At 35.2% G+C, this 27,404-nt stretch overlaps 2 protein-coding genes and 1 pseudogene across 4 annotated transcripts in view; 2 read left to right on the top strand and 1 right to left on the bottom strand.

Moving 5' to 3' along the window:
- The window catches only part of TNPO1 (transportin 1), an 85,468-nt gene extending 60,500 nt beyond the window's left edge, over window positions 1–24,968 (bottom strand). Inside the window, exon 1 of the mRNA XM_074359579.1 lies at window positions 24,832–24,968. Within this exon, the coding sequence (XP_074215680.1) occupies window positions 24,832–24,846 (15 nt within the window). The 5' untranslated portion in view covers window positions 24,847–24,968. The remainder of the gene's footprint in view (window positions 1–24,831) is intronic.
- Window positions 24,969–25,204: 236 nt separating this feature from the next.
- The window catches only part of ZNF366 (zinc finger protein 366), a 287,106-nt gene continuing 284,906 nt past the window's right edge, over window positions 25,205–27,404 (top strand). Inside the window, exon 1 of one of the 3 annotated variants that reach the window (XM_074359602.1) lies at window positions 25,205–25,243. The gene's annotated coding sequence lies outside the window, so the exon portion shown is untranslated. The remainder of the gene's footprint in view (window positions 25,244–27,404) is intronic. The other 2 variants (XM_074359608.1, XM_074359606.1) reach the window with 2 other exon arrangements.
- The window catches only part of LOC123611656 (large ribosomal subunit protein eL29 pseudogene), a 110,940-nt pseudogene continuing 108,988 nt past the window's right edge, over window positions 25,453–27,404 (top strand).

Genomic DNA, 27,404 nt, shown 5'->3' with positions numbered 1-27,404 from the left:
ATCAAATAAAAATATGGAAAAGGATTACTCCTCCAGGAAGGAGAAGTAGGGAAGGACAGGTTCATCACCTTGTCACATTATGTTTTCACAATATGCATAATATTTTTATAATAAAAATTATTTTAAAAAATCCTATCAGACTACAACATAGGAAATCATTAGAGGGGCAGGAGATGCCACAGAAAGACCTAACTATCCAATCTGCATTTACACTGAAGTTCCAGTTTGTTAGGGGAAAGGCTGTCATGTTTCAGACAGAGCAAAAATACTACCAAAAATCCTGGTACTTAAATATTACAGACTTAAACATGTCTATTACTTGTCAACAATAGTGATAATTTTTTTTTCACTACAGGCAGTGTCCTAAGCCTATGTTAACTAATTTATTCCTCAGAACTCTATAATGTATTTATATATATATATATATTTTTTTTTTTTAATTGACATATAGTCAGTTATAATGTGTCAGTTTCTGGTATGCACCATCATGTCCCAGTCATACATGTATGCATTTGTTTTCATATTCTTTTTCATTAAAGATTACTAATGTATTAACAACATTTTACAGATAAGTAAATTGAGACACAGAGAAGGTTACTCAGATAGTAAATGACAAAGCCATGACTCAAACCCACCTAATCTGGTTCCAGAGTCCAGTATCTAAGTTCTTGACATCAGTTTCTGTAACTGGGAAACTAATCATAAAGAAAACCACTTGTAAACTAAAGAAATAACATGTATTTGATACCTTTATAGTTGAGGTAAAAGAGAAAAGTAAAAATTATACTTCACTATTGTAAAAATTATAATAGATCTAAAAAAAGTATGTATACAGGGTGAAAACATGATAAAAGTGACATACTTCAATAGCATTGAGTGAATGAATTTGAAACATTCTAAATCCAATCTTCATAACATCCTTTTCTTGTAAGTGGGTGGCAAGTATTATTTTCATTTGACAAACAGATAAATCAAAATACAGCTTAATTTGCTGAATCATTTGCTAAACGTGAATCAGATCTATAGACTTCCAAAGTAAATGTCCCTTATATTGTTTTTTATTTACAAAAAGATGCTATGATAAACAAGGAAGAAAAAAATCAGAGATATCCAAAGAGCTAAAAAGAACATGATTAAAAAAATTATTTAATAAAAACTTTCATAAGAAATTGTACAAAAGATAAGAGAAGGGAAAGAAGGAAAAGTCTGAAGGCTGCTGATTATTGACTTTTTAAAAATAAGATTTTTTTTTAATGTCAAAGAAATGAAAATGTCAATAGGCCTGCTAAATTACAGATATCAGTAGAACTAGAAAGTTCTTTAAGAGATTCTCTAAAGTAATCAGAGATTAAGGATCAAGAAAGAAGAGAGGAAGAAGCAAAAGCAACATGAGTCCCTGCTACCTGAGGAAATGAGCTCAACTAAATTAAAGGGCAGGGACCACAGAATATGGACCTTCTGATGTTACAAGTGCTAGGCACGTAGTAGGTTTTAAATTGTCCTTGAGGATTGATTAGGGTGACTAATCTAGTTCACCACTTGAAAGAATTATGCTAAGAGGTTAAAATTATAATCCTCTGGCATTGTAATTTATTGTCATCTAAGAGCTGAAAGAGTAACAAAAAAAAAAAAAAAGAAGAAAATGGAAAATTTAAATAAATGTATTCTTAAAGTGCCCTTTCAGGAAGACCTTTGAAGATGACTAGACATGTGACTCAGATGCTAAAGTTTACAAACAAACATTTTAAAAAAAGAAGCTAGTACCAAAATGAGCAGGTGATAAGAAGGAAAATGTAATTTCAAAACTCCAATCCACAATCAAGTACTTCCTATATAATTCAGCCCATATTTACAACAGCACTCTGAGGCAGATTATTAACTCCATTTTATATTAACTGAGGTTCAAAGAGGTTAAATAGCTTGCCTGGCCAGTACATTGCAGATTGGCATTCAAAACCAAATCCGTGTAATTCCAAAGTCTGGACTATACCAATAATAATCAACTCTGTTATCATTTATGGAGTACTTCTATGTGCCAGTTATTTTACTAAGCGATTTAAATGCATGATCTCATTTAATTCCATGAGTGGGGACTACTGTTGCCTCTTTTCCACAGAAGAAAAGACTTAACGGAAGTTTAATAACTTGCCCAAGATGACAAGAGACAATAAAAAACAAAAGCAGGACTCAAACTCAGATGCACCCAACACCAGAGTCTGTGCACTGAACCATAATGCCATAGTATCATTCTGCCACATCCATGAACATGTGACTAACCCTTAACAGAACTCTTGGGTAGACTTCATGGATAGGCTTCTCTTTCCCTTTCTATTCTATGCATTACCAAGAATTCACAAGCTCTCTTATTTACATGTCTCCATTCTTCAGTTCAGGTGTGGATAACTGCACTTCGCTTTTCAGAGTTTAAATTTTTTATTACTCATCAAAATAAAACGCTGATAGGAGTGATACTTTCCATATATTTAACTTCTGGTCACAACATTTTCATCATCAAAACACCAATTCTCTGTTGATTTCCACAACAGAGTTAACTATATCACAATTGCTCTCACTCTCCATGTACATTAAGCTACTTAAACCAGTGGTTCTCAACCCTGACTACACATTATACTTACTAGGAACTTTAAAAAAATATGATGCCTGTTCCCTATGTCCCCCACTGATTCAGTGTAGGAGTGGGGCCTAGGCACCTGGGCATGGGGAGTGTTAAACAACTCTCAGATGGTTCTAATATACAACCAATTGAGAATCATTATACAAACTCAATAAACCTGCTCTTGGCAATTTTTATTAGCATTCTAATGAGCATCAATGTTCCAGCTGTACTAGCCCTGTTCCAGCTGTACTAGGAATGACAGAAAACAGAAGAGTAAGAGAATGCAGACCGTACTGATTAATATGGAAATATTATAACCACTAGAAAAATGTCTTTGATGAAAACCAAAACATAAGAACATACTGTTTAAAGTCATATCATAATTTGCACTATGTGGTAAGAATTGCATGTGTTGGAAGCTATTAAGTGCGATGTTCATTTACTTTGTAATTTACCAGTAACAGAGACTGCATAAGGAGTTGGACTAGGTTCTTACAAGTGGAAACTTGGGAAAAGGCAAGATATGGGGGAACACATTAAGTTGTTCTATAAATTAAATATGTTAAGTAAATTATAAGTAAAACATACTTTTACAATTTTGGTCCTTGACTGGTCAAATATGATTTAAATTCATTTAGCAAATCGACTTATCTTGCAAATAATAACCGCATCTTTCTTTGAATGACAACATTAAGTCATTCACAAACTGAGAGTAACCTTTCTAAATGATAAGCCAGACATTAAAATACAAACAAACAAAATAAGCAAATTAGGTCCCTGATTCTTTTAGCATTGTAGATTCATTAATGAGCTTTACTAGGGAACTTCTTATTGCTCCATTCAATTGACTACTGTCATTGAATATGTCAACCTTACTCCAGTACAGTTTTCGTTTCTGTTGACATCAATTTAAGAAAAAATGCTCTTTTAAATTCTTCTCTAAGTAGTGTAACATGATTGTAAATTCCTTTTCAGAATGTTGACTGATCATTGCCAAGTGTTTCTGGGAAATACAGCGCTTAATAATTTTCAAATTACTTGAATTTTTATCCCCAGTTTTCAAAACTAAACTGTGAGTGGAGGAAATAGTTTCAGTGATGTTAAGTAAGGAACTTGCCAAAAATCAATCGGTGAGTAAATGTTAAGATTTGCGTTAGATGGCTGAAAACTTCCCAAACTTGGGGAAAGAAATGAACATCCAGATTCATGAGGCCTAAAGGATCCCAAATAGATTAAACCCAAAAAGGGCTACACCAAGAATTTATAATTGTCAGAAGTCAAAAAATGAAGAGAGCATTTGGAAGCAGCAAGAGAAAAGCAACTCTTCACATACAAGGGAGACTCCATAAGACCATAAGCAGATTCCGCAATGGAAACTTTGCAGGCCAGGAGAGAGTGGAATGATACACTCAAAACACTGAAAGGAAAACAAAAAACAGAAAACAAAAAAAACCCCACCTTGTCAGCCAAGAATACTAGAACCAGTAAAGTTGTCCTTTAGAAACAAGGGAGAGATAAAGACATTCCCAAACAAAAAGTGGAGGGATTTCATCAATAGACAATACAAGAAATGATAAAAGGACATTCTTCAAGCTGTAAAGAATGCTTATTAAATAAAAGAATGCTAATTAATATCTTAAAAATATGTAAATGTGTAAAAGTGACTGGTAATGGTAAATATATAGTGAAACAGATTCTCTGATATTGCAATGGTGATATTCAATTCACTTACAACTCTAGTTTAAAAGTTACAAAACAAATGTATTAAAAATAACCATAGCTATAATACTTTGTTAATGGATAAATAATATAAAAATATGGAAACTGTAACATCAATAACCTAAAATGTGATGGGGGAGAAGTAAAAGTATAAAGTTTCTGTATGTTCTTGAAGCTGTAATCAGCTTAAAATAGGATCTAAGATATTTTATATAAGCCTCATAGTAACCAGAAAGGAAAGAAATCTGTAGTAAATACACAAAAGATGATGATGATAAAGGAATCAAAGTAAAACACTCCAAAAAGTCATCAAATCAAAAAAGAAGCCAGCAAGATAAGAACAAAAGATCTACAAAACAAGAAACAATTATCAAAATGACAACAGAAAGCCCTTACCTATCAAAAATTACCCTAAATGTAAATAGCTTATATTCTCCAATCAAAAGACAATGATGGAATAAATTAAAAAAAAAAAGATACAACAAAATTCTGCCTACAAGAAACTCATTTTATCTTTAAGGACACACATAGATTAAGAGTGAAGGAATGGGAAAAGATATTTCAAGCAAATGGTGACTAAAAGAAAGCAGGGGTAGTTATACTTATAGCAGACAAAATAGACTTTAAACTAAAAATGGTCTAAACAGACAAAGAAGTTCATTATTTTTGACAAAGGAATCAATCCAGCAAAAAGATATAACAATTCTAAATATGAACCCAACATCAGAGCACCTAAATACATAGAGCACCTATTAACAGAACTAAAAGGAGAAATAAACAGCAATACAATAATAGTTGGGAACTTTAATACTCTAAACAATGGATAGATCATCCAGACAGGGAGAATCAATAAGGATACAGTGGACTCGAAAAACACTATAGAGTAAGTGGACATAATAAACATATACAGAACATTTCACCCAGTAGCAACAGAATACACATTCTTCTCAAGTGCACCCAAAGCACTTGCTATGTTAGGTCCTAAGTTAGGCAACTAAATAAGTCTCAACAAACTCAAGACAGAAATTGTATCAATTATCTTTTCTGACCACAATGGTATGAAACTAGAAATCAGTAATGGGGGGAAAGCTGGGAAAGTCACAAATACATGGAAATTAAACAACACATTCCTGAACAACCAATGGATGAAAAAAGAAATTTAAAAGATGAATGAAAACATATCTTGAGACAAACTGAAATGGAAACACAACATATTAAAACTTACGGGACGCAGCAAAAGCAGCTCCAAAAGGAAAGTTTACAGCCAAAACCACATATATCAAGAAAAATAAAGGTATCACATAAACAATCTTCACATCTCAAGCAACTACAAAAAGAACAAATGAAGCCCCAGCTTAGCAAAAGGAAGGAAATAACAAAAAATCAGGGCAGAAATAAAATAGCGAAAAAGAAAACAACAGAAAAGATCAAGAAAATGAAGAGGTGGTTTTTTAAAAGATAAAATGGATTCTAACAGGTTTGAGGTGTAGAGATAACAAGCGCTGGTGAGGATGTGAAGAAAAGGGAACCCTTGTGCACTGTTGGTGGGAAAGTAAATTGGTACAGCCCCTATGGAAAACAGGATGGAGCTTCCTCAAAAAGTTAAAAATAGAACTACCACAGATCCAGCAATTCCACTTCTGGGTATATATCGGAAGGAAAGAAAATCACTGTCAAAGAGGTATCTGTGTCCTCATGTTCACTGCAGCATTATTACAAAGGCCAAGACATGGAAACAACGTATGTGCCCATTAAAAGAATAAAGAAAATGTGATACACACACACACACACACACAACGGAATTTTATTCAGCTGAAAAAAAAAAGGAAATCCTTCCATTTATGACAATATGGATAAACCTTGAAAGCATAATGCCAAGTGAAATTAAGTCAGACAGAGAAAGACAAATACTGTTATGGTCTCACTTACACGAGGAATCAAAACAAAACAAAACCAAACCAAACCCAAACTCATAGAGAGCAGATAGGTAGTAGGCAGGAGTCAGGGGAGGGAAGAATGGGTAAAGCTGATCAAAGGGTACAAACTTCCAGTCGTAAGATGAATAAGTTTTGGGGATGTAATGTGCAGCATGGTGACAATAGTTAACAACACTGTTATTTGGAAGTTGCTAAGATAGCAAATCTTTAAAGTTTTCACTAAAAATAAATAAAATAAAAATACAAATAAAAATTGTAGCCACAAGGGAGGGTATAGCTCAAGCAGTAGAGTGCATGCTTAGTTTGCATGAGGTCCTGGGTTCAATTCCAGCACCTCCATTAAATAAGTAAATAAATAAACAAACCTAATCACCCCCCCTCCACACACACAAAAAAGCTCGGTAGTAGAATACATGTTTGGTATGCACAAGGTCCTCACTTCAATCCCCAGTACCTCCATTAAATAAATAGATGAATAAACCTAATTATCTACCCCCCTGAAAAAAATAAAAATTTAAAATAAAAAAAACTGTAGCCATGTCAGATGATGAATGTGTTAACTAAACTTACTGTGGTAATGACTTCACAATATATACATGTATCAAATCATTATGCTGTACATCTTAGACTTACACAATGTTATATGTCAATTATATCTCAATAAAGCTGGCAAAATAGAAAAAACAAATAAAAAAGAAAGTTTTACTGCTACTTCTACAAAAACAAAAAAGTTGGGTTGGAATGTATGTCTTCTTGGTCCAACATTTCTTTCACTTCAAACTGCATCTTTAATTCATGGTTCATAAAATATGGAGGTATAATTAATTAAAAGAGTAGCTTATCTTAAAGCAACATTACACGGTTTACTTACTTGATGGTTCATGTGTGGACATACATGCAAGATGGAGACAAATCTGTATGCACCCTAGCAAGACTACAATAGTTCTTGGTAAAATGCTGGTATTGAATGATTGAAAATATACAATCACCAGGTAAGCTGTTGATTATAGCTGTACTTATTTAAGGAGGTGGTAAAAAAGGGCTATGATGTGAATAGCCAAATATTTTCCTATGTTAATACATCTGAAATTATAAAGTAAGTCAAAAAAGGATATGATTCAATATTTTAGAATCTACTTTATGGTTTATAAAGTGAGACATACTGTATAGTTGATAGAGAGCTAAGCTGACAGTTTTCTGAAAAAGTAGATAGCACATGGGGACAACCATTACAGATCAATTAGATGGTAACTACAAGCATACTGTTTCATTACAGATTGCTCCTAAAGTTCTGAAGTAAGACAGCCCTATGAATTTCTCATTCATATCCAAAACTATCTTTGTTAAAGTGTAATGTGTTGATTGAATATTTCATTTTCACGCATAAATAGAAAAAGGAACATAGAACAATGTTCACTGGCAAGGGGTGAACTGGAAAATGGGTCAGAGAAGTTCAGACAGTAAAACAGAAGGGTGATAAATGGTAAGCTGTCAGTAGGCTGATTATCATTAGCTTTTATCTAATCTTTCCTTTGTCCATTGAAATCTCACTCACACATAACAGGGGCACATATCTTTCAGATTTCAGTTGCGGGAAGACAAACAGAGCAGAAAAAACTTATGAAAGGAAATCAATTTTAACAAATTTAGTTCCTGAGCTGAATATTATTCTACACTAGTTTTGTTGATAAGCAGGAACACACAGTAGGGGACAAGCACAGGCTCCAGCGTTGCACATGCATGGGTTCCAATCCCAGTTCTCCCAATTGTCTTTTTTAGGAAAGTGGCTTACCTTTCTGAGCCACAGTTTAGTCATCTGTGAAACGGGGCTGATGAGAAGATTCACTGAGAATGTAAAGTAATGCAACAGTGGGTACTTGAAAGTTTATGGCCTTCATAGTTCATCCTCAACTAAAATTATTAAAACCCAGATTTACTGATGATAGTTTGTACCATCAGGCAGAATTAACATGAAGATTAAATTATTTTTGTATGGTCAAATATGCAACAAAATGGGCTGTTTGACATGCCATTTAAAATGAGGTGATATTCTATAGAAACAGAAAAATCAAAAGAGAAATATTGGAGAAACAGAGGAACAAAGAAAAGAACCAGAGATCAAATGGTGAATATTAAATCAGATATAAATATAATTAGTCTGTAAAAATTCTATAAGGGTGAAAACTAGCTGATTAAGGGCATTCCTCATGGTATGCAAGGAGATAGGAAAAGAGTATCATGAAGTAAGTTCTACAGGGGTAGTCCATAAATAGGGGGAAAAAGCAAGAAATAATGTTGTGTCAGATGGTATAGACAACTAACAGTTTAGTACGAAAAAACACCAGCACACACTCTGTGAGTGTTCAAGTCTGTTTTTTTATTACCATAACAAAGAAACAATGAAGCTTAACCAAGACTGAGACATAAAAAAATTAATATAAAACCTAGAATAAAATGTGAGATGGCAAACAAATCTGAGATTATACCAAACACAAAAGATAACGCTAATCTCTTATACATACTAAGAAAGTGTTCAGTTTATAAGAATATACTCTTCAGCTGAATCTTGGATTAAGAAGTTTATTGTTGTCTTATAAACAGAGACACTGAGTTATCAGACAATTGAATATCAAGTCCTTATCACCATCCATCCCCCTCATCAAATGAAATTGGAATTTATCAATCTAAAATTTAACTGTAATTAGAAAATAGCAATCATAACATCTTCAAAATGAAAACAGCATTAGACAACATCTAATTTTTTTTAATGGAGAAATCAAGACCTAGAAATCAACATTTTAAATTAATTAAGGAAAATAATTTGATATATATTTTTAAGGTACAGTTAAAACATCCAGTTCTAAATTATGAGGTTCTTTCCCCACCTTTGTCTTTTGTACAGTGCACTGATTTTCTGATGATTATGAGTAAACCCAAAGGCCCTTTCTCAACAGCCCATGTCCACAGAATGTGTCTTGTGATCGAATTTCCTAAACATAATTGATTATGCCAGGATTGGGCAGCCAACTCTCCATATGATGAATCCTGACACAAAAAGATGAGCTAGGTCAACTAGAATTCCTTTCTCAGAAATTTAAACAGGAAGTACTAGGATCATTTATCAATTACCAGTTCTCAAAGCAGAAGCTAAAAGGTCATGATGTGGTAGGCAGGTGGCCATCATTAGATTCCACATGCAAGACAAAATTATAAAGGGGTAGGAAATGTAAGCAAGCAGAGAATGGACCAGCACAGAGAGAAGCAAGGAAGCACTGAGCAACATTACATGGTTCACAAGAATGAGAGTGTCTGCTTCTGGGAGCCGCCTTGCTTCTGAATGGCTTTCTATGTGCACAAATGACTTAAAATAAAGCTCCTCCTTGCTTTTAAGACAATCTGAATTACTCTTTCTTCTTTGGAACCCAAAGAGCTTAATCAGAATAGAAATAGTAAATAACTATTTAAATATATAATCACATAATTATATTTGTATTATATAACAAACTATTCCCAAGATGTATTTGCTTTAAGTGAAGGAAATGAACTTTTTAGGGAGTCCTCTAGGAACTGTAGGGCTGGTATAATGAAGGCAGCAACTTTTCCCCAGATTATGCCATTAAAATGAGCAGACCCATCAATGTGAATATAATATTGAAAATTTAAAAATTTTTACAGCAATGGAAAAAAAGACTAAACTTTTAGAAAGCAAAAGAATTATACAGGAAATTATACTAGAAAATAGTAAATGATAACTATTTATTTAGATTAAAAAACTGTTTTATGATTTCAGAGATCTAGTCTCAGACAGGGGCCATCCTGATAATTAAAGAAGTTTTACTTTTCCTTACAGAATGGGAATTATTTATGGATTCTATACTTGTGATCAGTTTGTTATGGTTTTAATACCCTATTTTGTATGGGAATAATTTTTAACAATGCTATAACAACAAATTAACATTAAAACATTTCAATGTAAAGATACACAGAAACAGTAAAACTAATACAAAATTTAAAATAAGAATACTAAATTTTTCTTTTTTATAAAAAATATTTCAAGCATCTCTCATCAACTTCCTAATTTTTCAAACATTGATGTATAATTTTGGAAATATCATTTAAGAAAAAAATCAATAAATAGCCTAATTAAACCGTATGTTGAACTAGAAGAAAAAATCCCACAAGAATATAAAAGCCAAAAGTAAATTAAAATGAATTTTAGATAGAAAAGAGGGTCTATAATTCTTCTACAATAGTTTTTGAGACTTCTGTACTATTAAGTTCTGATTCAATAATCATAACTAAAATATTTTAAACAAAAATTACTTACTAATGTATAAAAATTTTTGACTGCAGAAATAAATAAATGAGCATAGAACACAAATAATTTAAATTTGTCATTTACCATGGACTGAACTAAAAAAGGTTCACGTTTTACTGCTTTTCATTTTGCTAGTTATTTGTGTCATACATTTTACTTTTTAAGAAAATAATTTATAAATCATTTAAGTAATTTAAAATTAAGATTTATAGAAAATAGTAAATGAAACCTGTTCACTTAAAACTAAAAAAATTGTTAGAATCATCAATAAATTTCTTCTTAATATATTTTCTGCCTAACAAAGCTAATGTAATGACTAAGATGGGGTAGAAAAAATATGCTTACAAATTATTGTAACTTGAAACTAATGGTATAGTTCTGTGTGTCTAGTCTAGGTAGATACCATCTATGACCATATACTTACTACAATTGGTAGGCAAAGTAGTCTAATGAACTTCCTTAAAAGTACACACTATTTCTATTACACTAAACTGATTCTTAGAAAAATAAATTCACTTGTAGTAAGGCAAACATCTCATAAATCATTTTCCTGGAGTAGAATTGGGGACATAGAAAGCAAAATCCTTGTCTTAAGGCACATAATATTTCAATTTTAAGAAAAAAAGTGTCAACTCTGCATTATACATTCTTGCAGGAGTAAAAATGCATATTCTAGAAGGAAGAAACTTCAGAAATTAAGTCAATAAGCAAACATTTATTAGGCACTCATATTTGCTGAATTTTATAGCTGGAAGCTATAAATACAATAAAGGTCTGGAAATGCTGTACCATATGGTTAAGTCTATTTTTAGTTTTTTATGGAACCTCCATACTGTCCTCCATAGCGGCTGCACCAATTTACATTCCCACCAATAGCATAGGAGGGTCCCTTTTCCTTCACACCTTCTCCAGCACTTATTGTTTGTAGACTTTTAAATGATGCCCATTTTGGCTGGTGTGGGGTGATACCTCATTGTAATTTTGATTTGAATTTCTCTACAGTAAGTGATGTTGAGCATGTTTTCATGTGCTTGTTGGCCATCTATCTGTCTTCTTTGGAGAGATGTCTATTTAGGTCTTCTGCCCAAATTTTGACTGGGTTGCTTGTTTCTTTGTTATTAAGGTGTATGAGCTGTTTGTATGGAGGTTTCTTAAAAAACTAAAAATAGACTTACCATATGATCCAGCAATCCCACTCCTGGGCATATACCTGGAGAACTATAACAATTGAAAAAGACACATGCACTCCAATGTTCATAGCAGCACTATTTACAATAGCCAAGACATGGAAACAACCCAAATGTCCTTCAATAGATGACTGAATAAAGAAGATGTGATATATATCTCTCTCTATAAAAACAAATAATGAAATACTACTCAGCCATAAAAAAGAATAAAATGCCATCTGCAGCAACATGGATGGACCTGGAGACCATCATTCTAAGTGAAGTAAGCCAGAAAGAGAAAGAAAATGCCATATGATATTGCTCATATGTGGAATTTAAGAAAAAAAGGACACATAACTTAGATGACTGATTTCTTGAATATGTGTAAGCGATATCATATGACTGGATTACTGCATTTTGTTGATTCTTATTTTGTGGTTGGCTTTATTCCTTTGATAACTATATAAGTTTAAAAAACTGTTCTTAGAAACAACGAACAGTAGTACATATATGTATGCAAACTTAAAAAAAATTTTTTAAAAGATAAAAAAATTAAATAAAAATCTAGAAAGAGAGGGATGAACTAGGAAATTCCTAAGATTCCTTTGCTATTAAGTTCAACAATTCAGTATGTGGCTAGGTATTTTGATGAACTTCATTCAAAAGAATTTGAGATGTATGAGAGTTTCTATTTCCCCAAATCAGAAAATGGTAATTTTAATCTGAAATCACAATGCTATCCTGGTTACTGAGCAATTTAAACTCTACTAGAATCTCACTGGAGTGTGACTGTGCAGATTCTGTTTTACAAATAAAAATTGCCTGCTGTGCACCTGGTCAGCAAGTAACACCACCAATACAAAAGCCGCTAGCTGACTAGGTTATAAGGTTAAAATAAAACTAAGATTTTTATTAGAGCCTTTTTCTTTTTATGCCTCAACTTTTTATTCCTCTATTGGCTCTTAAGCTTCCACATCAAATTCCTACATTAACTCTTAAACTACTATACCACTATTTTGATTCTGAGCTTACTATCTATGGTAAAACAAGACTCCAAAAAAAATCTCCTACCTTTACAGATTCTCCACTGCTTGATCCTTGAGTTATGGTGGGGGTGGTGTCAGGCCAGGGGAAGGATGGTATTTGGGGAAGTGACACAGACACTTGAACTCCCAGCCACAGGGTAACATGGGGCTTTAAGACCAACTGCCTCCTACCATGGGTCTTTTGTGCCATGATGAGCCAAAATAACACCACAAAAAAAGGAGTGTCAGAGATCTGGGGCCCTTGCCCTAGTTCTTCTCTGCATGAAGAACTGGCTGGGCAATCCTGTACAAACCATTTACACTCATTTGGTTTATTTCCTCATTTATAAAGCAACTAGAGCCCACGCTCCTTTCAGCTTCTAGAAATAAAACATTTAGTAAATATTGAGTCTTGTCATATTTTACATACAAAAGCCAGCCTTACTTCTTTTTTTATACTTGCTACTGAAATTCTTCAAGTCTTCAGGGAAACTTGAATTCAACTCAATTGTTCAAGTTTAGTTCTGGGACTACTAATTATCTGAGTGAGAGCTTCACGTCATTTGATTCTTTGAACAAATATGTGGGCTCCTGCAAAAGAGCACAGTCCTGTGCCAGGCTTAGGTCATTTCTTACCTAAGTCACATTCAACAATAAGTACAATCTTTAGTTGAAAATGTTATATACAAAACATTTTCATCATAACTCAGGTTTCTATCCAACAGAAGTCTTTATCCATTATCTCCTCAAAACTGTAAAACAGTATCAAGCTAAAAATCCAACACAGCATTCTAACTCCTGCTCTGCAGCACCTGTGGTTTCAGTGATTCACTGTTTAATGCTCTTTCCCTACATTAAGTCTCCTAATATTTTTCTAATAAAGGGTTGACAAGCAGCATTTTATGAGCTGAAACAAATTCTTTTTGAAACATAGATCAGGACTCTTTAGTCCATGTCCATATATTGCCAACTAAACTTTAGCAAGAAAGAATTAACCAAAGTACTTTATTTTACCTTTCACAACAATCAGCACCAATAATCCTGAAAACATATCATTTATGCCAAAGTTTGATAAATTTTACATATGAAGTTTAAATATCTTCAGTTTTCTTATTCTTTCTCCTGCTCATCAAAGTGACGTATTAAGTAACCTCTCATCCACCATTACAAAGAGTTATAATACAGATGTAGAAATTTAAAATCATCCTTTTGATTTAAGAATCATTTTCTCAGATCTATATATGTGACTTATTTGCCCACTTCAAACAAGGAATTTCAGATTTTTCCATGCACTACATGGTAATAAGCACTGTAGTATGGAGCTTAAGAATACAAACTCTGGAGTTCCTCAGCTTCACTTTGAGTTCTTGCTCTGCCACTTATTAGTCATGAAAAGAATAATTAACCTATGACCTATAAAATGAGATAATTAATAGTACTTCTATCTCATGGGGTTGTTATAAGGATAAGATGGCAAAGTTCCATTAAAAAAAAAAAAAACCTTCTCTTTGTCTAAAAAAATGACAACCAAATGTAATATAAAACCCTGGACTGGATCCTGTACTGGAGGAAAAATGTTATAAAGGATGTTAGTGGGACAAGTGGCAAAATTATAATACAGACTAAAAAACAAAATTTCCTCAATTTGACAACTATATTTAGTTTCAGAAGAGAATATCCTAGCTCTTCAGGTACATACCTTAAGATATTAAGGAGCAGAGGGACAAAAACCTACTCTCAAATGGTCAAAAAAATAGTTAATTGCATGTGTGTGTTATGATTGGGGAAGAATGTGGCAAAATGTTAAAAACTGGTGAATCCAGGTAAAGTGTATATGGAGTTCTCTCAAGTATTCTCACAACTTTTCTCTAATTTTTAAAAAACATTTTAACTTTAAAAAATTACTTTAAAATATCTTAAAACCAGCTCTGAGCCTATTTACCCTCTACTACTGCTCAATTTTTCCATTCCCTCCCATTCGTGGAAACATCTTGAAAGTTGTATACAGTCACCATGGGCCCCTTCACATTGCTAAACCCAATGATACCTTCTCGGCCTCATCTTAATTTCTCCAGTGTTGAAAACTGCCAATAACTCTTTCTTTCACCTCTTAGCCTGTGGCATCACATCTCCCTGGTTTTCCTTTTATTTCACTGGCTGCTCTTTGTCAGTCTTCTTTGCTGACCTCCTCACCCCTAAATACCCTAGGCACCCTTCTCTTCTCTCTGTCTAACAATCTCATCCAGTTTGTGCCACTAAACAGCACTCTGAATTCCAGGCTCAAGTATCCAACATCTTATTAGACACATGCACTTGTTTGTTAAATGGGCATCTCAAACTTTGCTGGCTAAAACATAACTCTTCATTCTCTTTCCCATCCCATTCAAATCTGCTCCTCCAGTCCCCTATTATCATGAAGTGCTACTTGTGTTGATCTAGTTGTTCAGGTCAAACAGCAAGGAGTCATCCTAGATTTCTCTTATATCCCACATTTAAACCATCAGCCAGTGCTGTCAAAATACACTCTGAATCTGATCACATCTCAACTCCTCCACTGTCTACACTAGTCCAGATACCATTTTCTACAAAAGCATGGGCTACTACAATTGGTTTCTCTGCTCTCTCTTTCGTTCACTTATAGCCCATTCTTTGAGACAAGCAGCAAAAAACGATCATGTTAAAGCTGCAGTTAAGTCATGTCTTCTCTCCATCAGAACTTTCCAATGGTTTCTCATCACACTTGAAAATAAAACCTCAGATTCTTACCATAGCCTACAAAATTGTACCTAATCTAGGATCCTGCCTATCTCTCTGAACTAATCTCCTAGCAGTCTCCACCCCTACTTCCACTTTGTTCCACACTCATTTTCTCGGAGTTCCCTGATGTTGTTATGCTTTTTCCTACCAAAGAGTCTTAGTTTTGCTTGCTCTTTCTTCAAATATTCATATTGCTTCTCCTCATTCAGATTGCTGGCCAAATATCACATTTAAGAAAGGCAATGTTCTCTTCCATCTTTCCCCACCTCATTACTTTCTATTTCGTCTCCCTGCTTTAGTTAGTACCTATTTGTTTTTTTCCCTTTCTCTTCATTAAAAGAATCTTTAAATGAAAAAATAATATTCCTGCTCCTCATTTTATAAAAAGTAAACAATATAGATGAAATTTAAGTTCCCATCCAGCTCTTCTAATCCTGGTCTCCTCCCCAGAAGTACTTTAATATTCATTTGATGTGTATCGTTATAGAGCCGTTTTTTGTGCATTTAAATAGTATGCTTCTGTAGAAATAAAGAGTTCTATTTCTGGTCTATAAAAACTCATTCAAAATATGCCTTAGCTTTCCTATTTTATAATTATATATTTTATACTAAGCTCTATTTTATTACTAACTACAGTATGATTTATTGATAAACACTTATTTTATTTACAATTTTACATCATTACAAGTCATTCATTTAATAAATATTTACTGAGTGCCTACTATATTCTAGGCACTGTTCTAGTTGCTGCAAATATGGCAATAAATAAAGCAAAGATCTTTGTCCTCTTGGAGCTTACACTTACGGGAGGAGAAAGACAATAAACAGAATATTTAGTGCTAACTTCTCTGCAAAGGCCCAGAGAGTAAGTATTCTAGACTTTACAGATGATGTGCAGGCTGAATACTAAGAATATATCTGCTGTATACTCTGTTTTTGATTTACAACCCTTTAAAAAAATGTAAAAACCATTCTTAGCTCATAGGCTATACAAAAACAGGCCATAGGGCAATGGTGCTCTAGCTTGCTGACCCCCTCCCTGATAGTGTGTTAGAAGGTGGTATGTGCTATGCAAAAAGTAAAAAAGAATCCAGGATAAGGGGGAGAGGTGGAGGTAGGATGCAATATCAACAGGGTGTTTAAAGAAGGTGAGATCTAAAGTAAGGCCAGTGAGCAAGGAAAGAAAGTGGTAGGTAGTAGGAAATGAGGTCAGGGAGGTAAGAAGAAAGGGGAGAGGGTTGGGCAGATTATGTAGAGCCTTGTGGGCCATTGCAAGGATTAGATTTTCTCTGAGTGAAAGGGGGAGCCATAGCAGAGATATGAAGAGAGAAGTGACAGGGACTGTTTTACTTTGTAAAAGGTTTGCTCCGGCTACTATATTGAGGAAAGACTGCTGGGAGGGGCTAGGGTAGAATAAGGAGGCCAGGTAGCAACCTATTTAAGTAATCTAAAGAGATATGATGGTAGTGGTAGTGGCAGGGTGATGGTAGTGGAGAGGGTGAGGCATGATAACATTCTGGATGCATTTTGATAATGTAGGGGAAAAGAACAGCTTGTCCTGAAGGAACAGATATAAAGAGTCAAAGAAAAAACAAAGTCAAGAACAACTCCAAGATTTTACCCTGAGAGTGACATTGTCATTGACAGACCAAAATGAGAAAGTATGGATAGAGCAGGTACTGGGGAGGAAGTTTAGGAGTTAAGTTCTGGATGTGCTGAGTTTGAGGTCTATCATTAGATATTTAGGTACAGATACTGAATAAGCAGCTGAATGTATACGGAATTAGGAAGAGAAGCTAAGATCTAAATTTGAGCATTGCTATCATTTAGATAGTATTTAAAGCCATGAGACTGAATGAGATTACCAGTGGAATGAGTATAGACAGAAAAAAACAAAAAACAAGGACTGAGTCCTGGGGCTAACACTAAGAGGTCTGTGAGAAGAAAGGCAAAGAGAACAACAAGGAGTCAGCACTGAGGGAGGAGATAAACAGGGGTGTGAGGTATCCTGCAAAGCAAAGAAGAAAGTGTTTCAAGAATAAGAGAAATAGCTGTGTCAAACGCTGCTAACAGATCAAGTTAAGATGAAGAGAATCAAGGACATATGGCACTTGGCAACATGGAAGTTATTGGAGAACCTAAGGAGCTGTTTCAGTGGGAATGGTGCAGACAAAGGCCTGACTGGAGTGGGTTTAATAGCGTATGGGAGGAGAAAAATTGGCAATATTAAGTATAGACAATTCTTTCAAGGAATAATGCTGCAATAGGAAACCAAAATATGGGGAAACAAGTGAAGAGTGGATCAATTTTTTTAAAGCTGGGAGAAATAATAGCTTATTTGTTTGCTGATAGAAATAATCCAACAAAGAAAAAGAATTGATGTGGAAGAATAGACGCTGTAGCAATGTCTTGAGCAGATGAGAGAGGAGAGAGGATGAGCTCTAATACAAAAGCAGAGACAAGAACATGAACAGTTCACCTTAAGTAACAAGCAGGAAGATAGCATGTATTAACACAGATGCTAGTAGGTACACTGGGTGGTCGGCCTGAGTGGAAGTGTTCTGATTGCTTCAATTTTTCTTAACAAAATAGAAAGCAGGGTCATGAACTGAAAGTGAGGACTGGAAAAGACATATTGAAGTTTTGAAGAAAAGATGGTATGAAATAGTCACTGAGGAGAGCGGGAAAGTGAAGAGACCAGGAAAATACAGTACAATCGACAGGCAGCATTAACAACTCACTTGAGGTGTAGGGTCATGTGTCATTTTGTGTCTTCTTCCAGCCATACTAAGTTACATAGGGGCAGGTGCAAAGAAAGCAGACAGCTGGCTTTAACAAGGGCGTGGCTCTACTAAACAAGTAAAGAGCAGGGGGACTCTCCATAGGAGTGAATAACCCAGGAATTTAAACTGCTTAAAAAAGGAAGTGAAAACATCAGGAGGATGTCAGGGAAACAGAAATAGGACCAATGGATTGGCAATTCCATTGCAGGTCAAAAGAAGATTAGGGCTGAGATACTAACTATAAGGAGTGAACTACTAGAATAGAAAGTATGGTCACAGAGTAGAACACATGAAATGGTAACCGCAGAGGGACGGCAGTTATTGACAATGCAAAAAGGTATCACTTTGGGAGTGAGTGACTGAGATGGAGTAGATGGGAAGAACACTGGAGGAAAGGTCTAGGAAATGAGAGGCCAGGGTACTGGAAAGATCAGGTATATTCTTTTTAAGAGTCTCATGCTCTACCGACTGAGCTAGCTGGGCAGCTGCCAGTATATTCTTTTCAATTTCAATATAAAGACTGATATGGTATTGGAGAGAGAGCGACAATGAACAATGGAGCTAAAATAATTGAGAAATGAGGATGAATGACCTGAAGGTTAGTAGTTGATAGCAATCATGAGGGGTAGCAGTTACATAATCAGATGATATAACCCAAAATGGAGGATTCTTGGGAAGCAGTGAGAGAGAATAGATTTTGAGACTGGATTTTGTGGATGATGGACTATAAATTCCAGAGGGCACAGTGCAGAAGATAAATGGTGACCTGCAAGTCTGGAGGTTCTGTGGCTATTGAAAAACACCCTTGAACACATGATTCCTACTATACTCATGTGTTTCTCTAATGAATGGAAATTGCTTAGGCTGAAATTTTTTTTTAATTGAAGTATAGTTGATTTACAGTGCTGTGTTAGTTTCTGGCGTACAGCATTGTGATTCAGGTTAAAAATATTTTTATTTTAAAATTAAAATGGCTGTACTGATTTATTCAGTGTTTGAGTTTCCTTATAACCTTATCCATACACACTAGCAAAATTTTATCACTTTAACCAACATGATGGATTAAATAAAAAAACCTTCACTGTTTTACTTAGCATTTCCTTATTGGTGGATAGAGCATTACTTCATGTTTATTGGCAAGCTATACTTCCTCTTCTGTGATTTTGCCCATTTAAGAAATTGAGTTCTCTTATTAGTTTACAGCACTTAGAAATAACCTATTTTTCTATTTTATTCTGCTCTTAATGACTCACACAAATCAATGTAAATTTCTCATTTCAAATCTTTCAATGGCTTATGCTAGGGCAACACAAGCCTCAGTAGGTATCTTGTCCTAAAATCCTTCTATGATGTACTAGAGATCGGCTAATTAAAGCGCACCAGTCCAATCTGGTCACACCCATTTAGGTTCCATACTATGACTGCTTTTGCACTACAATGGCTGAGTTGGTACTGTCTACAAAGCAGAAAATACTGTGTGGTCCTTCACAGAAAATGTTTGTGAACTTCTGCTCTATATCTTTTAGGGCCCCTGAACGGCTCAGTTTCAAGAACCCAGTAGGTTCTTACCTTTGCTCACATAGTCTTCTAAAGTGTTGTTCCTATTTCCCCTAAATGGCTAAGTCATTTCTCCCACTCCCTCATAGAATCTATTACTATTCTAGTCCTCCTTGGTTCCTCCAAAGATTTGTATCATAAAAGCTTGTACCCACACTTCACCACACTTTCTTGTTTACGTATCTTTCTCTACACTAGTATCTAAATCTCTTGAGGACAAGTGACAATTACAGCACTAAAAACGCTCACTGAATGAATAAATGGTACACGAAATCCTTCATAATTCACCATCTTTCCCATCATCTTCCTTTGCTTCAGCTAAAATTAACTGTATATTTTTACTTCATTATTTTTCAAAAACATTTCTAACAGCAGACTAATGATCCATGTTTTATATTTATTTGTTTATAATTATGGTGGATACCACCTATTCCTAGTCATTTACTTGCATCTATTCAGTACGTTCAAGATTTGCTTAAGCATTTCTCTACCCTAATTCTTTGCCTAATAAAGACAAAAACAATGCAATATTGGCCTTTCTGGGATCAACCTTTTCATCTATGGTGGTAACATCTGTAACTGAGGATTCAGGGACTTCACAGATAATTATTTCACTATTGGCTTCAGAGTGCTTCAAAGTCAACTATAAAATGCAACTCAAAATTTTTTTGCTTTAGTTTTCAGTATAAAATTACTCTCACACATCTTATGGGTAGTCTTATTCTCCTTAACTGGAATGGAACATCTCAATTTTTTTTTTTTGTTTATTTTTCTGTTAAGACTCCTTTGCTAGGGATTTCACTAAAATAACATATTTTTTCAGTTTACTTTTTAATGGGCCTTTGTCACTTCTCTTAACTCCCAAATTTGATAGATTTGGTTTGTGTTGAGGTCATTACTAAAAAGTGTTTTACCCACAAAGGCTTGCTGCAATCTTTTTAGAAACTAGCTTTATATATTCGTTACCAATTACATCTCATCCAGATAAGGGTTTTTTTTTCCCTTTTTAAAATATATGTGGATAGTTGAGCCCTATCTGATTTACCTTGTAAGTTACTCATTTATTTCCAGCTCACTTACACTATCTTAATAATGCGGTCTATGATCTACAGTTAGTAGATTCACTGTTACAGTGAATTATAAGATTCACTATAAGATTCCATATTCATTCAAAGTACACATATTCATTGTAAGATTCTGAATATGTGTATCACATAAAACTTTACAAATAAAAGACTATGAGCTTTGTGATTAGGAAAATCTAGATTCAAATCCAGCCTTGAACACTCTTGAGCCTTTAGGCAAAGTACTTACCTATCTATACTTCAGCTCTCCCATCAGTAAAATGGAAGCAACTCCCATGTGTAAATTTATACAGGGCTAGGGTAATGAGCATAATGTATGTAAAAGTAAAAATGTATACTAAAGGTCTACAAATGATGCATAGTTTATCATACAGAAAACAACGTTAATTCACTCTCTCTTCCTTCCTATCTCAAGCAATATGGGTGATAAGTGCTGTGCTCCTTAATTTAAGTCCATTATTAAATTCTCTTAAGTAAAAGCAGTTTGGCAATGTAGACCATGAGGTTTGGATTTTCATACACTCTGACCCAGTATTTTCACTTTGGGGAATCTATCTTAATGAAATAATCTGAAACACAGAAATTGTTTTATGTACAAGGATTTTCACTTTAGTGTTTCATGTAATTGCAAAAAAAAAAATAGAAATTTTCTAACTATCCAACGGTAATATGTTTAATTTTGAGAAATTCACACAAACGTTATGTGGTCATTTAAAAAGATGCTGACAAAATAATTTAATAGCATGAAAGAATGCTTATGGTATTGGTGAAAAAAAGTAGAATGCAAAATTAATCATAAAGTCTCAATTGTGTAAAAATCAAATAAACTGAAAAAAAAATTAGAAGGAAATGCATCAAAGGGTTTATAGTAAGTATCTCATGGTCCTGATACTAATGATTATTATTTTACAGTTGTTTTCTATAGTTTTCTAAAATATCAATGATTATGACAATGATGATGGTAACAACAGTTATCATTTATGGAGTATTTACTAAACGCCGGGTCCAGTTCTAAGAGCTTATTGTATTAACTCATTTAATCTTTGTAAGATTAATTTCTCAGAGTATGAGAAAATTGAAGAATAGTGAGATTAAGTAATTTGATCAAGGTTACATAGTTCATTACGGAAGGTGCCAAAATCTGAATCCAAGAAGTCTGGTTTTAGAGTTCCTGTTTCTAACTGCTATATGCCACTGAAGAGATTTGCTTTGTTTTAAAATTTTAACCATCAACAAGGTATATGTCAATTCAAATTTTGTGGTCTTTCAGGTATCAGCTTTCAACTTTCAGCTTCCTTTCAGTTCTGAGTTCAAGTATTTGCTCTGCCATTGGGTGCCATTTTGGAACAAGACATAGCCACCATTCTTATATGGGTTCTATCTACTCCAGAAAATTCCAAGACAAATCTGCACCTCTATTCCCTGTTCCAGTATCTCATTTAACCATTGAGACTCTGGAATTCTTAACACTCTTACTTATTACTGACAGTACTTCAAAGAATTCTAGTAAGGAGGCCTTGGAGCAACCAAACATGGCTTTTAGAACTCTTTCTACACTAACACCCATCCATGTAACTACAAATCTACAGTTACCACCTTTGTAAAAATATGTCTTCCACTGTAAAGTTCTCACCCTCTGCAACCCAGGAGACTCCTCTTACCTGCCAACACTGACCAAGATATCTACTATAGCACTGGATGAGTGGAACCTACTAAGAAAGATCTCCAACATCTGGGGAATTTGTCTCTGATCTTTCCTTTCTGAAGGTGGCATTATTCTCCACTGTTTTTTTAAAAACTTCATCAGTTAATTAATCACTTTGATTTTTCTCAGCTTTCTCACCCTTTTGCTGGTAAACCAATTTTTTTTTTTTTTTAAGGAACAAGATCCTTTTGGCACTAATATGTAGTCAAATATCAATCCCAGCAAGAAATATTCATAATTTATACCTTGGGCAATAAAAATAACTTGTACTTATTGCTGTGTTCTTCTCTGTAGTTTGTGTTTGAAATTTATTTTATTACGTATGTTACAGGTTTGGCTTCCTTTATAACCAAATTCCTTTTCTTTTCTTTTTTTCCCACAAATTCCTTTTCTTAAAAACAGTATCTGCAGAATCCAACATGGTTAAATGCAAGCAATTCTAAACATCGTACATTTATATTTCAATGCAGCTCACTCAGTATTTAGAAAAAACGAGTTTATGTGATGGCTTTAACATTATACAAAGAAGAAAAACTAATCATAAAAACAATGAATACAACAACAAGTGTTGATAATGGAAATATTCTCAACCAGAACTATATATATATATATATATATATTTACCAAAATCTTATCCTGTTCACAATATATAATGGTAATAAGCTTAATTACTTCAAAAGATTTTTATAGATATTTCAGTGGGAGGAATTTAATAATTCCCTGAATACCTAGGATGAAGATGTAACCGAAACAAGGCTGATCTGGTGGGATACACTTTAAGGAAAAAGAAAATGGAGCACTAATAGTTCATCAGGCTCACATTAAATTAAGTCAAGTAAAAACAGGACTGACAAACTGTTACGCATTTATGTATTGCATGTGCTGTGGAGTAAAAATGAAATCTGCACCTTTCTCTTTTGCAGTTTCAAGTTTTTAACTTGGCAGAGTCATTCTTTAAGAAACATGGAGTGCTGGGTAAAAGTGGAAAACAGAATCGTTTCTCAAAAAACGGAATCCTCCCCTGCTTCACTATGTGTAACTTATTTAACCATTCTAATATGAAAGCTTTGATAAACCAGAGAAATTTTAAGTCTAAAAGGAACTTTTGTTATCCTAAAAATGAGGATGCGAGGACAGCCATTTTACAACCTTACATTTCCAAATATCTATTACACAATACAATCTGCATTTCAAACATTTCCCCTTTAGGTTAATTTTTTTTTTAAAAAAAGCACTACTTATGGACTTATCATTTGAAGTCATCTGCGTCAAAGCAGGACTGTTACTGAGCTGCTTAATACAACTGTCAAAATCAATCTGTGGATAGTCTCGCAACTTTAAATTTCCACATTTATACCTGCTGAGGGACCGAGTTAATTAGTGATTGTTAAGATAACGGACTTAAATTCTAAGCAATCCTTGAAAAACCCGATTGATTTTAAAAATCAGGAAACAAATAGCAGGTGATCGTTTTTCAGGGAAGAAAGCCATTCCCAAAACAGATTGCGGCAGCGGGTCTGCTTCTCAGCAGCAGTTCCCTGTTGAGTGTTTGCGTGGGAGAAGTACAATGTAGGGCAGAAGTGCAAAAAATATAAACCCACGCAAAACCCGTAGTTACAAACATTAAAATCATGTAAACATGTCGTGAGACCAAGAGGTCCCAAGGGGCGAGAATTGCCTGGAGAAAGCGAGCAGCCAGCTGAGAGTGGAGGCGATGGTGTGTGCGGGGCCGGGACACCCGGGCGGGGACAAAGACGCGCCATCCGGGGCAGCGCCCGATTGTGCCCAGAACTGGCCGGAAGCAGCTGTCCCGGGGCAGCGACTGCGGCACCCAGGGACCTCAAACGCTGCGGCTTAATGGTCGACGGCAGAAGCCCCCGGGGAGCAGACCCTCTTTCTGCTGCCCCTAACGGGCTGCTGGCATGACCTCGGACACCTGAAGAGCCGCCGCCTGCCCCCTGCCCGGATCCCAAAGGACGCCCGGGCCTGCAGCTGTTGGGCTTAGAACCGCGCCGCCGCCGCCGTCGGGCTCCAAACGGCCGGGCGGACACTGCGAAGGCGGCGGGTCCGGCGCCTCTCCCCGCGGCCCGTCAGGCAGCTTGGAACAGCTTGCCTCCGCTCCCGCCCTCCAGTCCGGGGCCGCGCACCCTCACGCCACCTACCCGGTCCCACACCATCCCAGAGGCCTCCGGCGCTCGGGCCCTCTGCCGAAGCGGCGCAGCCTCCCGTCCGAGACCCGAAATGGCTGCGGAACAAAGAGAATCTGGGCTCCGCCGAGCGCCGGTCCGATTGGCCGGGGGGCGGGGCTCGCCGCGGGAACGTTCAGCGGCGGTCGCCTTGGCAACGACGGCGGGGCTGGGAAAACCGCGGCCTGGGCCTGCCGAGCCCACGGACCTACGCCCGGCGGCGCGCGGCAGTGGTTTCTAAACCGGTGCTGCCGCCTCAGGCCTCGGCCCGCCGCCGGGCTCCCGCTCGCGCCCTCTGCGGCCGGCACGCGGGCCCGAGCCTCTGGCTCACAGGAGAAGCCGCGGCGGACGCTGCTTTGCGCCGTGAGGCCTCGATCAAAATGGCCCTGTAAGTGTGGCTGCCTAGGGCGGTCTAGGGCTCCTAGCACGATGACCCGACCCCAGCCTAACTTCCATACCTCAGAACCGCTTCCAAAGTGACAGCCCTGCCCAGGGAGCCTGTTTAACATCGAACATGCCGCATATCCCACAATAATGCAGTTCCATCATCTCTGGTAAAAAGCAGAAATGGCTTCAGTGGATACACAGGGTGGACGGCTGCCCGCTAGTATTGCAGGACAGGCTTCTGAGGTATGCTGTTTATAGCATATCAACTGCTCCGTGGTAAAATTAAATGACTTTCAAAATTAGGTTTTACGGTTTTATGTCTCCAGGTGTGTATTCATACAAAAGTGTAGTTTGTTGCTCTTAGAAATGACAAGTTCTCTCGGTAACCGGCCGTCATGAGAAATTAAAATGTCTTCTATTTTCTGAAGAGAAAATAATTCAAAATGGAAGAGGTAGACATTTTTTACACTCAATTACTATAATGGTAGTGAATAAGTAAATATCAAGATTCCCTTTCCCCACGTTATTATTCTATATAGATTTAATATGTTATTATTTTAAATTTGCATAGCTAGATAATTATTTCCTAAGGTGATGAAACCGATATTTTTCCTCACATGATTGTGTGTAAAAATGCCAGCAGTTTTGACTACCCTATTTGAAAGTGCTGTATATGTTATGTTTTTAAAATGTGTAGTGGTTGTTGCCTTCCAGGCATATTCTAGATAAAATTATAGTACCAATACTAGAAAGTGTTTTTATACTGAGACATCTTATTTGTTAACAGTCTTGTTAATAATTTTCATTTCCAACAACAGTTATTTTACAAAAGAGTTTATTTTACTTAAATTTTGAATATAAAAGGACCATTTGTATCATTAGGAAGTTGAACATAGCAAGAAAAATACTTTAATTAAAAGTCATAATTATGATTTCAACATTGTCTAAGTTAAATTTAATAGCAGTTGAACACGGTAGTGTACAGGAAAAAGAGGCTCACAAATTGGAATAGATTACTAAGAAAAAAGTTATATAAACCCTTATAAATGGTAGTTTAGTATATCTGCAGGGAAATTTATCCAGAATATATATATTTATCCAAATAACAAACAGGGTTTACTTCTGCATTTGAAAAGTTCCATCATGGAATAGAGAGCCTTGCTCTGTACAAATCAGGGTGTCTATGGTATCTGTATTCTACTTTGCTAAAGAAAAATAACAGGAATACTTTTTAAATGTATAGGATTAGCAAATAGTGACAGATGTAAAGAACTGCTGATTAAGCAATTAGTAAGGAATTCACCTGGTTAATAATTTTGAAAAAAATTGAAATGAATTGGAAAAAGGTGAAGTATTATTTACTGTATGTAGGAAGATTTATTGGCCAAAATCTTTTGAAAGAAAAAAATATTGATTGGCAAATGTTTTGAAATTGAGATTAGGCAAATTAAATATCCATTCTTTTATAAAATTTAAATGAAAGTGAATCAAAATTTTAATATAGTTCTGCATTGAATAAAGACATACTTAGAAATGTAGCCCGTTTTATCTTTATCTTCGAGGTTAAATTAAAAATACATGTTTTAAACAGTAAATCTTCTGACCATTAACAGATTTATTAGCACAGCTTATTTTATTTTACATTTTCTGTTATTTGTTTTCTCTTGGCACAGTTAGCACATGAAATAGCAGCTACCTAGTAGTGTTTTCTCTTTATACCCAAATACAGTACAACAATGTTCATGTGGTAAAACTTTGAAGAATTGCTGATATTTTTAGTGACATATACTGAAATTAAAAATAGTAAATAAACTTTGAGTTTAACCTAAAACTTATTACAGGTATCTTATATGTTAAATTTCTGTATTAAAATTAATTTCTTAGGTAAAAAAATTGACCAAGATAAAAATCAAAGAATAGTAGAAATTACAAAATAGCATTGAGTGGAAAACATACCTATATTTTCACCTTGGAAGGAAAAGATGCTTACTCTGTCAGATGTAGCATTTTCATTGTCAAAACAAGCATGAAGCTGGGAGGCAGACGGCCTGTCTGCAGATGCTGGCTTTACCATTTACTAATGCTTTTAGTTCAGTCTTTCTGAGCTTCACTTTCCTTGTCTTAAATAGGATTAAATAAGATAAAGTATATTAGGCTCATTA

Source organism: Camelus bactrianus, chromosome 3 (assembly GCF_048773025.1).
Source record: "Camelus bactrianus isolate YW-2024 breed Bactrian camel chromosome 3, ASM4877302v1, whole genome shotgun sequence".
NCBI classification, from domain to species: Eukaryota; Metazoa; Chordata; class Mammalia; order Artiodactyla; family Camelidae; genus Camelus; species Camelus bactrianus.
This window is presented reverse-complemented; position numbering and strand designations above follow the sequence as displayed.